Source organism: Vicia villosa, linkage group LG5, assembly GCF_029867415.1.
Source record: "Vicia villosa cultivar HV-30 ecotype Madison, WI linkage group LG5, Vvil1.0, whole genome shotgun sequence".
Classification (NCBI taxonomy): Eukaryota; Viridiplantae; Streptophyta; class Magnoliopsida; order Fabales; family Fabaceae; genus Vicia; species Vicia villosa.
Window position 1 is genome coordinate 117,226,055 of NC_081184.1, and position 15,872 is coordinate 117,241,926.

Sequence of the window (15,872 nt, forward strand, 5' to 3'; positions counted from 1 at the left end):
TAATAGATGTATAGTGTAACACCCTTCTAATACCCCGCATAATTATTTAAACAGTAATCAGAGTAAACATGAAAAGGGCATTACAACTTTCATATAATCAAAATAATACTCATGTCATGCCATAAAAGAGAACGTTAAACCCAATATCATTCAGATCGTCATGTTAACACAGCGGAAATATATTTAACATCTGAACAATGCAACATCCAAAGTCATAGACTTAAAACACCACCATAATAAAATACTGAAATAAAAAGAGTTCAACAAATAACTCTAAACAACGTCCCCAGTGTTACACGACCAGAGCATGACACAGACCCGACTGACTCTAATGAACTACTTGACGAGCTAATCCTCGTCAAGTACAAGAGCTACTCCTCAATCTGAAAAATAACAACAGTAAGGGTGAGTCTCATTCACATTTAACTAATGTTATAAGATATAGATAATAAAATATCATTTCACATGCCATTCACCCAATCACAGTTACGATCAGATTCAAACCATACAATCAGTAAGCAAACAACCAATCAACACATATTATAACATTGGATAATCTTTCATTCATGTTATAATAGCACAAACAGCCTAATGCAATGCAACTACATGCATGTGGTACCAAAATCTGGGATAACCCAACTCACCGACCCACCATCGTCAAGGATACGGTAACACCCACTCACTAATTCCACACAATGGGAATTAGCTACCACTGATCCACCATCGTCAAGGACCAGCCACATAATGATTATGAATGCATGCATCAACCATAACATGCTCATTACCCACATAAATCGACCAAATATCATAATCATCAATTACCATAATAAATAGCCACACACAATCATGCTATTCCTCAACCATAGTAAAACACATATTTTATACCAACGATACGTGTATAACAAACACCGGTTACAACCACAACATCATACAGGTAAAACATTCATTAGTGTACCTATAAGCATAAACCACCACAACCAAATAAAATCGAGTGTTTTAAAATAATTCGTGTCACAACTCAAAACACCATTTTATTATATAAATTATTTGATTAACTTCAATATACTCGAAACGGCTCCAAAATCCGGCTTACGGTTTAAAAGTTACACCTCTTTAAACTTTTCAAAAACGGCCTGTCGCCAACAGCCAACAGCACGCGGCGCCACACACAGTTCGCGGCACGGAACGAATAGGAACTACGCCTTCGCAGCGCAAACGAAGGTTCGCGGCGCGGAACGAATAGGAACTACGCCTTCGCGGCGCAAATGAAGGTTCGCCGCGCGTACTGAACACAACCAAACTTCCTGGCTTTCTGCCAAGCAGTTCGCGACGCCAACTCCTGGACGCGGCGCGAACTGGCGATTTCCAGAACTCCGAATCGCAGAAAACAGCCTGCGATTTTGCCCTTCCTTCACCAAGTCATTACCAAACCAATCCTATTCCAACCAGATTTCGCATACAGTGAAACAAACACATATTATAACACATTATAATACATTTAAATCATCTAATTAACACCATACATGATCAACACAATCATTACCAATCAATTCTCCCAAAACCTAACATTTCTACAACCTAAGCATAACTCAATTAGTACGATTAACATGATCAATACTATCATACTACCTATAACCCCATAATAGAAGATAAACGGAAGAGTCCCCCCTTACCTGAAGGTTGATTCTTCGCTCTTCCTCTTGTCGCACTTCTCCGCTCCTCTTCTCTTTTTACGTTCAAGTTTTTCTATTCTCCTTAGTTCTATTCCTCTTTCCCACAATTCCTCTATTTTGTGAAAAATAAAATAAAACTATTTTAATTAGTAATAGGGCCTACCAATACACCCCCCTCTTTACTAATCACGACTTAAGCCCATTTGCTTAATTTCTCCATAGCTCTCAATAATTCCAAATAATTCTAAATAATTCTCCATAATTCAATTAAATAAAATTTAAAATTAAATTATGAAAATATGGGGTGTTATAACTCTCCCCCACTAAAAGAGTTTTCGTCCTCGAAAACATACCTTAGGCAAATAACTCTGGATAGGAATCCTTCATCTGACTTTCCAGTTCCCAAGTCACATTCCCATCTGCTGGTCCTCCCCAAGCTACTTTGACCAGTGCTATCTCTTTGCCACGCAATTGTTTCAGCTCTCGATCTTCAATCCTCATAGGCAAAGCTTCAACTGACATGTTATCCTTCACCTGTACATCATCTACCTGGATTACATGAGATGGATCCGCAATGTATTTCCTCAACTGCGACACGTGGAATACATCATGCAAATTCGCAAGCGTTGGTGGCAACGCAATACGATAAGCTACCTCTCCAATCCTTTCTGTAATCTGATACGGACCAATGAAACGCGGAGTCAACTTCCTTGATTTCAGTGCTCTACCAACACCTGTTGTAGGAGTCACCCTCAAGAACACATGATCTCCTTCTTGAAATTCAAGTGTCCTTCGTCTTTTATCATGGTAGCTTTTTTGGCGACTCTGAGAAGCCTTCATCTTCTCTTGAATCAATTTAATCTTCTCTGAGGTCTCTTGTACAATTTCTGGTCCAATCACCGTACTCTCACCCGATTCATACCAACACAAAGGTGTTCTACATCTTCTACCATACAAAGCTTCAAATGGAGCCATACCAATGCTCGAATGAAAACTATTGTTGTAGGTAAATTCAATCAACGGCAAATAACTATCCCATGCACCACCTTTTTCCAATACACTAGCACTTAACAAATCTTCCAATGACTGAATTGTCCTTTCAGTCAGACCATCAGTCTGCGGATGATAAGCAGAACTCAATCTCAGCTTAGTACCCAAAGCCTTCTGCAAACCTTCCCAGAATCTGGATGTAAACCTTGGATCTCTATCTGACACGATACTCGAAGGAATACCATGTAAACTCACTATCTTCTCTATATACAATTGAGCCAGCTTCTCCATCGGGTAATCCATTCTCATTGGTATAAAGTGAGCAGACTTCGTCAACCTGTCCACAATAACCCAAATAGCTTCACAATTCTTCACCGTCCTTGACAAACCAAAAACAAAATCCATAGATATACTATCCCACTTCCATTCCGGAATAAATAACGGTTGCATAGCTCCATACGGCTTCTGATGTTCAATATTCGACTTCTGGCAAGTCAAACAAGCATAAACAAATTCAGCTATTTCCTTTTTCATTCCAGGCCACCAGAACAACTTCTTTAAGTCATGATACATCTTGGTAGCACTAGGATGAATACTTAATCCGCTACGATGTCCCTCCTCAAGAATGCTTCTTCTCAATTCGGCAACATCAGGAACACAAACACGATTACCAAACCTCATTATACCGTTCTCGTCGATTCTGAATTCACCTCCTTTATCTTGGTTAATCAGAGTCAACTTATCAACCAACTCTACATCAGTCTTCTGACCCTCTCGAATTTCCTCAAGAATACCACTAGTCAGCCTCAGCATACCCAATTTAACACTGGTAGGAGTGTCTTCACATACTAAACTCAAATCTCTGAATTGCTCAATTAAATCCAATTCTCTTACCATAAGCATAGACATATGCAGGGACTTCCTACTCAATGCATCGGCAACAACATTTGCTTTACCCGGATGATAATTCAGTTCAAAATCATAATCCTTGAGAAATTCTAACCGTCTTCTTTGTCTCATATTTAGCTCTTTTTGATCAAAGAGATACTTCAGACTCTTGTGATCACTAAATACTTCAAACCTTGAACCATATAGATAATGCCTCCACAGCTTCAACACAAATACAACTGTTGCCAACTCTAAGTCGTGATTCGGATAATTCTTCTCATGCACTTTGAGTTGTCTCGACGCATAAGCGACTACCTGTTGATTCTCCATTAGCACACCTCCTAATCCCATTAATGAAGCATCACAATACACAACCAAAGATTCCGCCGGGTTCGGCAAAATCAAGATCGACGCATTAGTCAGCCTCCTCTTCAGCTCTTGGAATCCTTCTTCACATTTCGAATCCCAGATGAACGCTTGACCCTTCCTAGTCAACTTAGTTAACGGCAACGCTAACTTTGAAAAACCTTCAATGAACTTTCTATAGTAACCCGCAAGACCAAGGAAACTACGGATTTCAGAAACTGACTTCGGAGCTTCCCACTGAGGCACTGCTTCTACTTTTGTTGGGTCAACGGCAGTACCATCCTTAGAAATAACATGCCCAAGAAAGCTTACTTCATTTAACCAGAACTCACACTTTGACAGTTTCGCATAAAGTTTCTTTTCCTTCAATAGTTCCAATACCACTCTAAGATGATCTGCATGCTCTTCTTCATTCTTAGAATATATTAAAATATCATCGATAAATACTACTACGAACTGGTCAAGATAGGGATGAAAAATCCTATTCATATATTCCATAAAAACACCAGGTGCATTCGTAACTCCAAACGGCATCACAGTGTATTCGTAATGACCATACCTCGTTCTAAATGCAGTCTTCTGAATATCGTCAGTCTTCACACGAATCTGATGATATCCCGACCTCAAGTCAATCTTACTGAACACGCACGCCCCAACCAGTTGATCCATTAGATCATCGATCCTCGGCAACAGATACCGATTTTTGATAGTAACTTTATTCAACTGTCTATAATCCACACATAACCTCATCGAGCCTTCTTTCTTCTTTACTAGTAATACCGGTGCACCCACGGTGAAACACTAGGACGAATAAATTCCTTCTCAAGTAACTCTTCCAATTGACTCTTCAATTCAGTCAATTCAGATGCCGACATACGATACAGTGCCATCGACACATGATTAGTCCCAGGAATTAACTCAATAGCAAATTCCACTTCTCTCTCAGGTGGCAATTCTCTAACATCTTCTGGAAAGACTTCGGGAAAGTCGCATACTACTGGTAATTCACTTCTCACTACCTTCCCTTTCACTTCCATGGATGCAATCAACATAAACACGGCAGCCCCGTCCTTAACTGCTTCTTTTATCTGCCTAGCGGTCATCGCCAAACCTTCTACACTTTCATCTTCAGGAAAAATAACCATCTTCGAGAAAAAATTGATATGAACTCGATTGAATTGTAACCAATTCATTCCCAAAATAACATCGAGTTTCTCCAACGGAAGGCACACTAAATCCATTCCGAATTCTCTACCAAAAATATCAATTGGACAGTTCAAACAAGCAAACAAAGTAGTCACTGAACCCAACGCAGGAGTGTCAATGATCATACTTCCATTAATATCAGATATTTCCAAGTTCAGTCGTTTAGCACAATCCAACGAAATAAACGAGTGAGTTGCCCCAGTATCTATAATTGCAATTAAATGAGTGCCATGAATAAAACACGTACCTTTAATTAACCGATCTTCTGGAGTAGTCTCGGAACCAAATAAGGCGAACACCTTACCACCAGCTTGATTCTTCCTCGGCTTAGGACACTTAGGACTAATATGGCCCTCTTCTCCGCAGTTGAAACAAGTTACTGTTGAAACATATTTTGTTAATGTTTTGAATATTACAAACTATTTTATCTAAAGAAACTCCAAAGTGATTTCATCAATTAATCATCTAAATAATTTATGGTCTCTATCAAACAAAGAGTTAAAATGATGATTCAAGATTGAGCTGACAAAGAACAAAGCTTTAAGAACATATGGATTCTCAGAAGTTAAACAAGTTACTCTTCAGAATTATGGTCCCAGAGTTACTCTTCAGAATGACAGTCCCAGAGTTACTCACCAGAATTATGGTCCCAGAGTTACTCTTCAGAATGACAGTCCCAGAGTTACTCTCCAGAATTATGGCCCCAGAGTTACTCTCCAGAATCATGGTCCCAGAGTTACTAGTCCCAGAGTTACGTGTTCCAGAGTTACTCGTCCCAGAGTTACTAGTCCCAGAGTTACGTGTTCCAGAGTTACTCGTCCCAGAGTTACTCGTCCCAGAGTTACTTGTCCCCAGAGTTACTCGTCCCAGAGTTACTCCTCCAGATTTACTTTGCCAAGAATAAGTCTTTGTTGAAATGGTCAAATGTCAGAACTTGCAGATTGTCAGCAGCAGTGTTTTAAAAACCGGACCGGTCATCGAACCGGTGAGGGTACTGGGTCACTGGTTTATCGGTCGAACCACTGGGTCACTGGTCGAACCGCACGACCAAACCGGATTAAACCGGATAACTCGGATGAATAGACCTGTCATTATATAGGTATAAAACCGGTCGAACCGGATGATTCAGTCTCTAAAAAAATATAACTAGCTTTTAAATTTTTTAAAAATATCATATATAAATTCACAATTTCATAACTTAAATTCAAATTTTAAACAAAGGTATCACACATAATAAAATAGTAAAAAATTACAAAGTCTAATTGCAAACAAAGTCTAATTACAACATAATCTAATTGAATAGTTTATAACAAAATATCTCCAATGTGTACCAAATTTAATTCAAAATAGGATCCTCTTAAAAAGAAAATCAAATAAAATTTAATATATTTATGTTATTTAAGAAAATTTATTAGCAAAGATAACAAATAGACAATAAAGTTTTTAATTTGTCACTAACGAAAAAAACTATGTGAGAATGCTATTTAAGTAATACACTACTAAATATATTAAAAAAAAATTAAAAAAAAAGTTTAAAAGAAATGTTAAAAAAAAAGTTTAAAAAAAATTAAAAAAAAAAGTTTTAAAAAAGTTTTAAAAAAAACAAAAAAAAAAGCAATTAGACCGCCGGTTTTCCGGTTTTCCCGATTTTCCCGGTTTTTCCGGTTTTCGCCGGTTTTCACCGGTTCCCACCGGTTTGATGGCATACCCGATCTGACTATTGAACCAGACCGGTTACCTGGCCGGTTCCCGGTTTGACCGGTCCGACCGGCCGGTCCGGTCCGGTTTTTAAAACACTGGCCAGCAGTACCAAGTCAAGCCAAGACCAAGTCCAAAGCTGCCAGCACTTCTCATGAGAAACTCTCGGCACTTCCTTCTCACTTTGCTTTGCTCTATAAATACAAGACTTATGCTTCATTCTCATGCACCGAAAATATCCACAAGCATACAAAGAAAACCAAAGTCTTTATTCACAAAGCAATCATACTCTCTATATATTATCTTTAGCTCTCACTACCATATAGTGATCAAAATATATTAAGAGTTATCATACACATTCTATATTTAAATACTCACTGCCATATGGAGAGTATTTAGGAACTTATTGTAAACCTACTAAGATCACAAAGTATATCATAGATATACAAACCAATCATTTTGTAAGCTATCTGTAAGCTATACCATTCAGAAGTGTAAGCCTGGTGAGGCTAAGAATACATAGAAGAAAAAGCCATTGTAAGAAGTATTTGATAAAGGATAATCTCACAGGGTGTGGGGACTGGACTAGCCAAGTTGGTGAACCAGGATAAGTTTTCTTGTGTTCTTTATTTATTGTCTTGTTCTTATATTATTCATACACTATATTTTATCACACACATTAACACTAATTATTTAAATCTCTAAAGACATTACTAATCACTTTCTTCTTATTAAAGGCAACCTTTTTAAATACTAAGATAAATTTTAAAAGGGACACAATCCAACCCCCCTTGTTGTGTCACACCTTATTCCATCAATTGGTATCAGAGCTCCGGGCTCTGAATATACAGAACACTTAACCGTGTTAGAGTTAATCGATCAAACAGGAAATGGCTGATACAAAGTTTATAGCTGAAGGAGGATCATCACATAGGCCTCCTTACTTTAATGGTTCTGACTACTACTACTGGAAAGGTAAGATGAGATTGTTTCTACTATCTCAAGATAACAACATGTGGTCTGTGGTTGAAAATGGCAACTACACACCAATGATTACTGCAACAGACACAGTTGCGTCAGTTCCAAAAATTCAGTCACAATGGACAAAAGAAGAAAACGACAAGGTACTACTAAACTCTAAAGCTCAATTTATATTATCATGTGCTCTTAGCATGGAAGAATACGACCGGATAGAAGAATGCACAACTGCCAAAGAAATCTGGGATGCTCTCAAAATACATCATGAAGGAACAAATCATGTTAAAGAAGAAAGAATTGATCTAGGAGTCAGGAAATTTGAAACCTTTGAGATGAAGGAAGAAGAAACCATAGATGAAATGTTCTCTAGATTCACTATAATTGTCAATGAACTAAGATCACTGGGAAAAGCTTATTCTGCTCATGAAAGAATTAGAAAAATTCTAAGATGTCTCCCAAAGATTTGGAGACCTATGGTAACAGCTATCTCACAAGCAAAAGATCTAAAGATTCTACAAGTTGAAGAACTTATAGGATCTCTTCGTGCTCATGAAAGTATCCTCAATGAAGATAAACCACAAAGAAAAGGTAAAATGATAGCTCTTAAAACCTCTCATAATTCTGCATCTCAAATCTCCACCTCACAAGGAATAACTGAAGAAGAGACCGGATTTCTATTTGAGGATGAAAATGATTTGGCTTTAATCTCTTGAAGAATTCAACAAATGATTTTAAAAAGAAATCAAAACAGAAAGTCATTTCAACCCAGGAAAGATTACCAGATACCTGAGATTGATAAAAGCAAGATTACATGTTATGGATGCAACAAACTTGGACACTTCAAAACAGAATGCCCACTCAAAACTCATAGGAATTTTTCCTCTAAAAAGAAATCTATGCTTGCACAATGGGATGACTCAGAGAACTCTAACTCTGAAGCTGAAGATGAGGAATCTAACCTATGTCTGATGACTAACTCCGATTCTGAAGAGGTAAGTACACTAAACTCCTGTTATACTTGCAAAGAAATAGGAATTTTATTTGACAACCTATTAGAAGATTCAAATATCTTAACTCAAAAATGCTTATTTCAAAAAGAACAAATTCATACTCTTAAAACTGAAAAAGAAGATCTAATAAAATCCAACTTAAAACATTTAGAAACCATTAAGGAGTTACAAAAGGCATATTCTTATTTGTCATTACATCAGAAAGTTATTAATGAAAAAATCAAACCTCTTAACAATCAAGATAAAATTGAAAGTCTTGAAAATCAAGTAGAAACTCTCACCAAAGATATAACCTCCTTTGTAAAATCTACTGAAACATTTCAAAAAATAATGGGATCTCAATCAGGGGTCTTTGATAAAGCTGGATTAGGATTTAAACAATCTGAAAATCAAATGATTTATGAGAACTTTTTTCTTCCAAATAAAAATAGAACCAAGACTCAAACAAAAGAAAAAACTATTTTACAGGAGAAAAACATTATCAAACCAAAATGTTGTTATTGCAAGAAAACCAATCATCTTGAAAAACATTGTTATTTCAAAAAGAAAACCAATATATCAAATGATCATATTTCTAACAACAAAGGACCCAAAGAAATATGGGTACCTAAAAAATTACTAACACATAATGCAGGAATGTCTTCTGACCCTCAAGAAAAAGCCTTGGTACTTGGACAGTGGCTGCTCAAGACATATGACTGGAGATAGGGAAAGTTTTGTCTCTTTCAAAAATAAAGAAGGAGGAACTGTAACCTTTGGAAACAATGATAAAGCAAAAATCAAAGGTATTGGTTCCATAGGTAAAAAAGGTAATATCTTTATAAACAATGTGCAATATGTGGAAGGATTAAAACACAATCTTCTTAGCATTAGTCAACTATGTGATGATGGCTATGAAGTTGGTTTTAATCAAAATTCATGCATTGTAAAAATCCCATCTTCTGACAAAATTCTTTTTCTAGGAAAAAGGCACAAAAATCTTTACACATTTTATTTAGATGATCTTTCATCTGAATCTTGCCTTTTATATAGGGAAAAGGATAAGTGGCTATGGCACAGAAGATGTGGTCATACAAGTATGAAAAATATTTCAACACTTTCAAAATTAGATCTTGTTAGAGGTCTTCCCAAACTCAATTTTGAAAAAGACTCAATTTGTGAAGCTTGCATAAAAGGCAAACAGGTCAAAAGTAGTTTTCATTCAAAAAATATTGTGTCAACACACAAACCTTTGGAACTCCTTCATATTGATTTATTTGGTCCTGTAAAAACTTCAAGTCTAAGTGGAAAAAGATATGGCTTTGTCATTGTTGATGATTTCTCAAGGTACACATGGGTACTTTTCTTAAAAAATAAAGATGACTCTTTTGAAGCATTCAAAATCTTTTGCAAAAAAGTTCAAAATGAAAGAAACTCAAATATTGTTGCTGTAAGAAGTGATCATGGAGGAGAATTTGAAAATATTTCCTTTAAAACCTTCTTTGATGAAAATGGTATATCTCACAATTTCTCCTGTCCAAGAACACCTCAACAAAATGGTGTTGTAGAAAGGAAAAATAGAACTTTACAAGAAATGGCTAGAACTATGATAAATGAATCAAATGTTGAAAAATATTTCTGGGCTGAAGCTATCAATACTTCTTGCTATGTTTTAAATAGAGTAACCATAAGGAAAATTTTGAAGAAAACTCCTTATGAACTATGGAAAAATAGAACTCCAAATATTTCATATTTTCATATCTTTGGATGCTATTGCTATATTCTTAACAACAAAGATTCTCTAGGAAAATTTGATTCAAAATCTGACAAAGGCATCTTTCTTGGTTATTCCTCAACATCAAAAGGTTACCGAATTTACAATTTGAAAAATCAATGTGTAGAAGAAAGCATGCATGTTATGTTTGATGAACTAAATGTTGCAGCTTTAGAAAATTCTCACGAGGATGAAGTAACCGATTTAGAAGCAATTCCTAACACTCAACCAATAGATACAAGCAACACTATGAACATTATCCAAGAAGCTAAAAACAACTCTGAATAACCTACAACAAATCCTCCAAAAGGATGGAAAAGTGTAACTGATCATCCTCATGAACAAATAATAGGAGACACCTCTGATCAGGTAAGAACTAGAAATTTCTTTAAAGATAACTCTAATAACATGGCAATGATATCTCAGGTAGAATCAAAGAATATCAATGATGCATTAAAAGATGAATCTTGGATGGAAGCCATGACAGAAGAATTATCTCAGTTTGAGAAAAGCCAAGTTTGGAAACTAGTTCCTTACCCTCAAGATAAAACTATTATTGGTACAAGATGGGTGTTCAGAAATAAACTTGATGAAAATGGAAAAGTAATCAGAAACAAAGCTAGACTCGTAGCTCAAGGTTATAATCAACAAGAAGGTATAGATTATGATGAAACATATGCACCAGTGGCAAGGTTAGAAGCTATTCGAATTCTTTTAGCATATGCTGCTCATAAAAATATTAAACTCTTTCAAATGGATGTAAAAAGTGCATTTTTAAATGGGTTCCTAAACGAGGAAGTATATGTTCATCAACCACCTGGTTTTGAAAAACATTCTCATCCTAATCACGTTTTTAAACTAACAAAAGCATTATATGGTCTTAAACAAGCTCCTAGAGCTTGGTATGAAAGACTTAGTATTTTTCTCATTAAAAATGATTTTCTCAGAGGAAAAATTGATACAACTCTTTTCAAAAAATCACACAAAAATGACTTACTAATAGTTCAAGTTTATGTTGATGATATCATATTTATGTCAACAAATGAAAAAATGTGTGATGATTTTTCAAAACTGATGCAAAGTGAATTTGAAATGAGTATGATGGGTGAACTCAACTTCTTTCTGGGTTTACAAATAAAACAACTCAAAAATGGCATTTTTATATGTCAAGAAAAATACATTAAAGATTTGTTAAAAAAATTTGGAATGAATGAAGCAAAAATTATGGTAACACCTATGCATCCATCTTCAAATCTTGATAAAGATGAACAAGGACTATCTGTATCAGAAAAGGAATATCGAGGTATGATTGGTTCATTATTATATTTAACTGCCAGTAGACCTGACATTGTCTTTTCAGTAGGTCTTTGTGCACGTTTTCAAACTGACCCTAAGGAATCACACTTATCGGCCGTCAAACGCATTTTTCGATATCTCGTTGGTACCACTGATATTGGTTTATGGTATGAAAAAGGAAATCACATCAACTTAATAGCTTACTGTGATGCTGACTATGCTGGAGACAAAATAGAAAGAAAAAGTACAAGTGGAGCCTGTCAATTTCTAGGACAAGCTCTTATTACATGGTCTTGCAGAAAACAAAATACAATTGCTTTATCAACAACTGAAGCAGAATATGTGTCTGCCGCAAATTGCTGCTCACAAATTTTATGGATAAAAAATCAACTAGAAGACTACTCACTTCAATACTCCAAGGTATCAATTTTTTGTGATAATACTAGTGCTATAAACTTGTCAAAAAATCCTATTCAACACTCGAGATCTAAACACATTGAAATAAAACATCATTTTATTAGAGATCATGTTCAGAAAGAAAATATAGAACTCATTTTTGTAGATACAGAAAATCAATTAGCAGATATTTTCACCAAACCTCTAGTGGAAGATAGATTTAATTTTCTAAAATCAAAGTTATCTATTATCAAAATACCTAAGTAAATATATTTTTTATTAGGTAATAAAATAACAAATATAAAACAAAAAAATTAATAATATCACGTGTGTTTTTCTTGAGTACATATACATTTTTTTTGCTCTTAGTAACATATATATTTTTTTTATTTAATCAAAATAAGGCCTATATTAGAGTTTTCAGAAATTCACGTGTGTTTCTCCTTGTCTTTCTCGTTTCTCTATATCTCTTCATCATTACAAAAAAGCTGCCTCTTCCCATACCAATCAAATCAGTACACCCTCTACCAACTTCCCATCAAATCCTTGCTCTTCCCAATAATCTCTAATGATTCAACTTAATTTCTCTTAAACCTTTCAAATGGTATTCAAACTTATAACTATCATTGTTCCATTTGCTGATACTACATTCTCTCTTCCGTCCAAAACACAGAAAACCCTTTCCATGGAAAAACCACCCACCAAGCGCCGCACCACCACCACTCGACAAAAAACCACCATGAAAACCACTGACTCTCGACCAACACCCACCACTCCCACCCGTCGCTCAGCTCGACATACAAACATCTCTCACGATCCAACTCCCTCTGAGCAAACTACAGAAGAATCTCAAAACCCTAATCTTCTTCCCTCAACCCAGATCGTCTCTGCTCCTCAACCCACCAAAACATCCTCCTCACACGTTTCCACTCAATCGAGCGAAGGAACCTCTCTCGTCTCATCGTCTTTCCAAGCCTATGACCATCCATCTGAAATCTCAACCAACGAATTCATATCTGATGATGATGTTCGTGCTCTCTACAATGAAAAATGGCGCTCCCTTCCTATCGTGGCCGGCAAAACCGTCAACTTGGATAGTTACTCTATCTGGGGATACGACATAAACGAGCTTGCAATAGCCACAGGTTGGACCAACTTTCTCCAACTCTCTGATGTCTTCTACCCTAGACTAGTTAGAAATTTTTTTGCTGCTATTAAACCCTCTGAAAGTGATACACAGCTCATCTCATCTGTAAAGGGTCGTCAAATAACCCTAACCCCAGAGCTCCTTTGTGATATTTTGCATGTCCCAAACAATGGACTTCATCTCTTTAATGATGACTGGCCCTCATCTTATGACCTAGACATTGAATCCTACAGACTCTCCATCACCAAACATCAAACTCACCGTTTTGTGTCTGCCAACCTTGAACCCCTCAGCCATATCATTCATAACTTCTGGATTCACACTATCCTTCCAAGAAAAGGAAGTATGGAACGAGTCACTGATAAAGACCTACTTGTCATCTACCATTTCTCAAAGAAAACCCCTCTCAATATAGGATATTTGGTGCTCAACTATCTCAAATACACTGGTCTGAGAGCAAGAAGCGCCCCCTATGGTATGCTTCTTACCAAAATATTCAAGCACTTCAATGTTCCTCTGGATGATGAGGACTCCTTCGAGATCAACAAAATCCTGGATGCCTCCAAGTTGAAGCGCATGAAAATTCCTTCCCTCAAGCGTGCACCATCACCTAAACCTGAGGCCAAATCCAAGCGCAGGCGTCTTGTCAAACAATATGCTCCAACTGAGCCTTTAACAACAGGTATTGACTCTCCTAACTCTCCAAACAGCCTGACCACAAATTCTCCCATTCCACTATCTGTGGCTCTTCCAAACACTGCTGACCTAGAATCCCCACAAAAGTCCTCACAAATTTCTCCTCATGCCTCTAAATCCGTATCTCCAAACCCAAAGGAAACAAATCAACAATCTCCTGAAATCACACAATGCATTGACCTCGCATCTACATCACCAATCCCATTAGAATCCTCACCTCAAACAGTTGTCATCACTCAAGCTCCAGTTTCTCTCCAAACTGAAACTCTCTCAAATGTTTCAAGTCCTCCAATCCTAAAGACTTCTAACACTGACATGATCAACATTTTCGCTCTTGAAAACCTTCTCTCAAGTCCTCCTAGTGCTTCAGCTCATCAACCACCCTCACCAATATCTCCTCACACTCCTGCTTCAGCTCAGCTGTCCTCACTCATATCCATGCTTGAGGCTGAATTATTAACTCCACCCACTTCAAATCAACAAACTTCAATTATTCCCCATGTTGCCACATACACTTCCCCTACTATGACAACAAATCCTCTCTCCACGACCTCACCTATGAACTCTCCAAATTCCTACAAAGAACCTTCTCCTAGAAGAATTCAACTCTCCTCCATCAATCATACAGACTCCAATGATCTCACTGCTCAGATTGAAGCATTTTTTAATAACTCCGTTCAGCTATCTGAACAAGATGATCCTATAGAATCACACGCCATGCCTTCTGTTCCACAACCTGATCCTCATGTCTTCCAAACAAACTCTCCAATATTTTCTTCTCCAAAGGAAGATGATGATAACTCCTTCAATGTTCAAACACTGCTTGCTCCGAGGTATGACTCATCACCTCCTAGAAACACCACCGATAATTCCAATACCCTTCCTCAGGTTCCCATCACTTCCATCACATCCTCATTTTTTAACAACTTCCCCAGCATTGGTAATCGTCCTCCCGTTTATCCTCGATCTGCAACCTCATCTGAAACGGTTAACCCCCATCAGGGCGTCAACCTTCGATCCTACACAGCTCTCCAAAAGCAGTTAATGGCTTACCAAAAATTCTGGATTGATTATGTCACTGAACAAGTATGCCCGAGGTTTCCAGGAATGCCTCCTCCGGATCCCTCTCAGATTCAGTTTCCATTTCTGCCATTGTCTTCTGAGGCAACATCTGATGATGAACAATCTGGTTCTTAATCTTCTCGTCCTCTGTCTTTTGGTGCCCCCTTTCTTTTTGTATGTTTGACAAAAGGGGGAGAACAAGCTTTGACCAAAGCTTTGTCTTGTTTAAGTTCTTTGTACTTTATTTATCTTTAGTTCACTAGGACTTTGCATTATATTCAGCAGTAATCCTCTAGGATCTTTTTGTGTTTGTGTATCAAAATATTGATGTAAATCAATTAATATATTGTTCCTCAAACATTAATAAAAAACTGCTATCTAGTCAACATGTGTTTCAAATGCTGATAAATTTATTTACTATATATGAACTAACATTGAGGGGGAGCATTTGCCCTTTCAAAGTATGCATCTTTTCAGGGGGAGTTTCAAAGTCCTTACTCAAAGAAATTAAAATAAAAAGTTTGTCACCATTCAAAAAGGGGGAGAATGTTGAAACATATTTTGTTAATGTTTTGAATATTACAAACTATTTTATCTAAAGAAACTCCAAAGTGATTTCATCAATTAATCATCTAAATAATTTATGGTCTCTATCAAACAAAGAGTTAAAATGATGATTCAAGATTGAGCTGACAAAGAACAAAGCTTTAAGA

General features: G+C 36.6%; 1 protein-coding gene across 1 annotated transcript; it reads left to right on the forward strand.

Moving 5' to 3' along the window:
* Nucleotides 1-12,855: 12,855 nt before the first annotated feature.
* On the forward strand, nt 12,856-15,294 carry LOC131605234 (uncharacterized). Its single transcript, XM_058877614.1, has one exon. It carries the CDS (start codon nt 12,856-12,858, stop codon nt 15,292-15,294), a length of 2,439 nt encoding a protein of 812 aa, XP_058733597.1.
* The last annotated feature ends 578 nt before the right edge of the window (nt 15,295-15,872 follow it).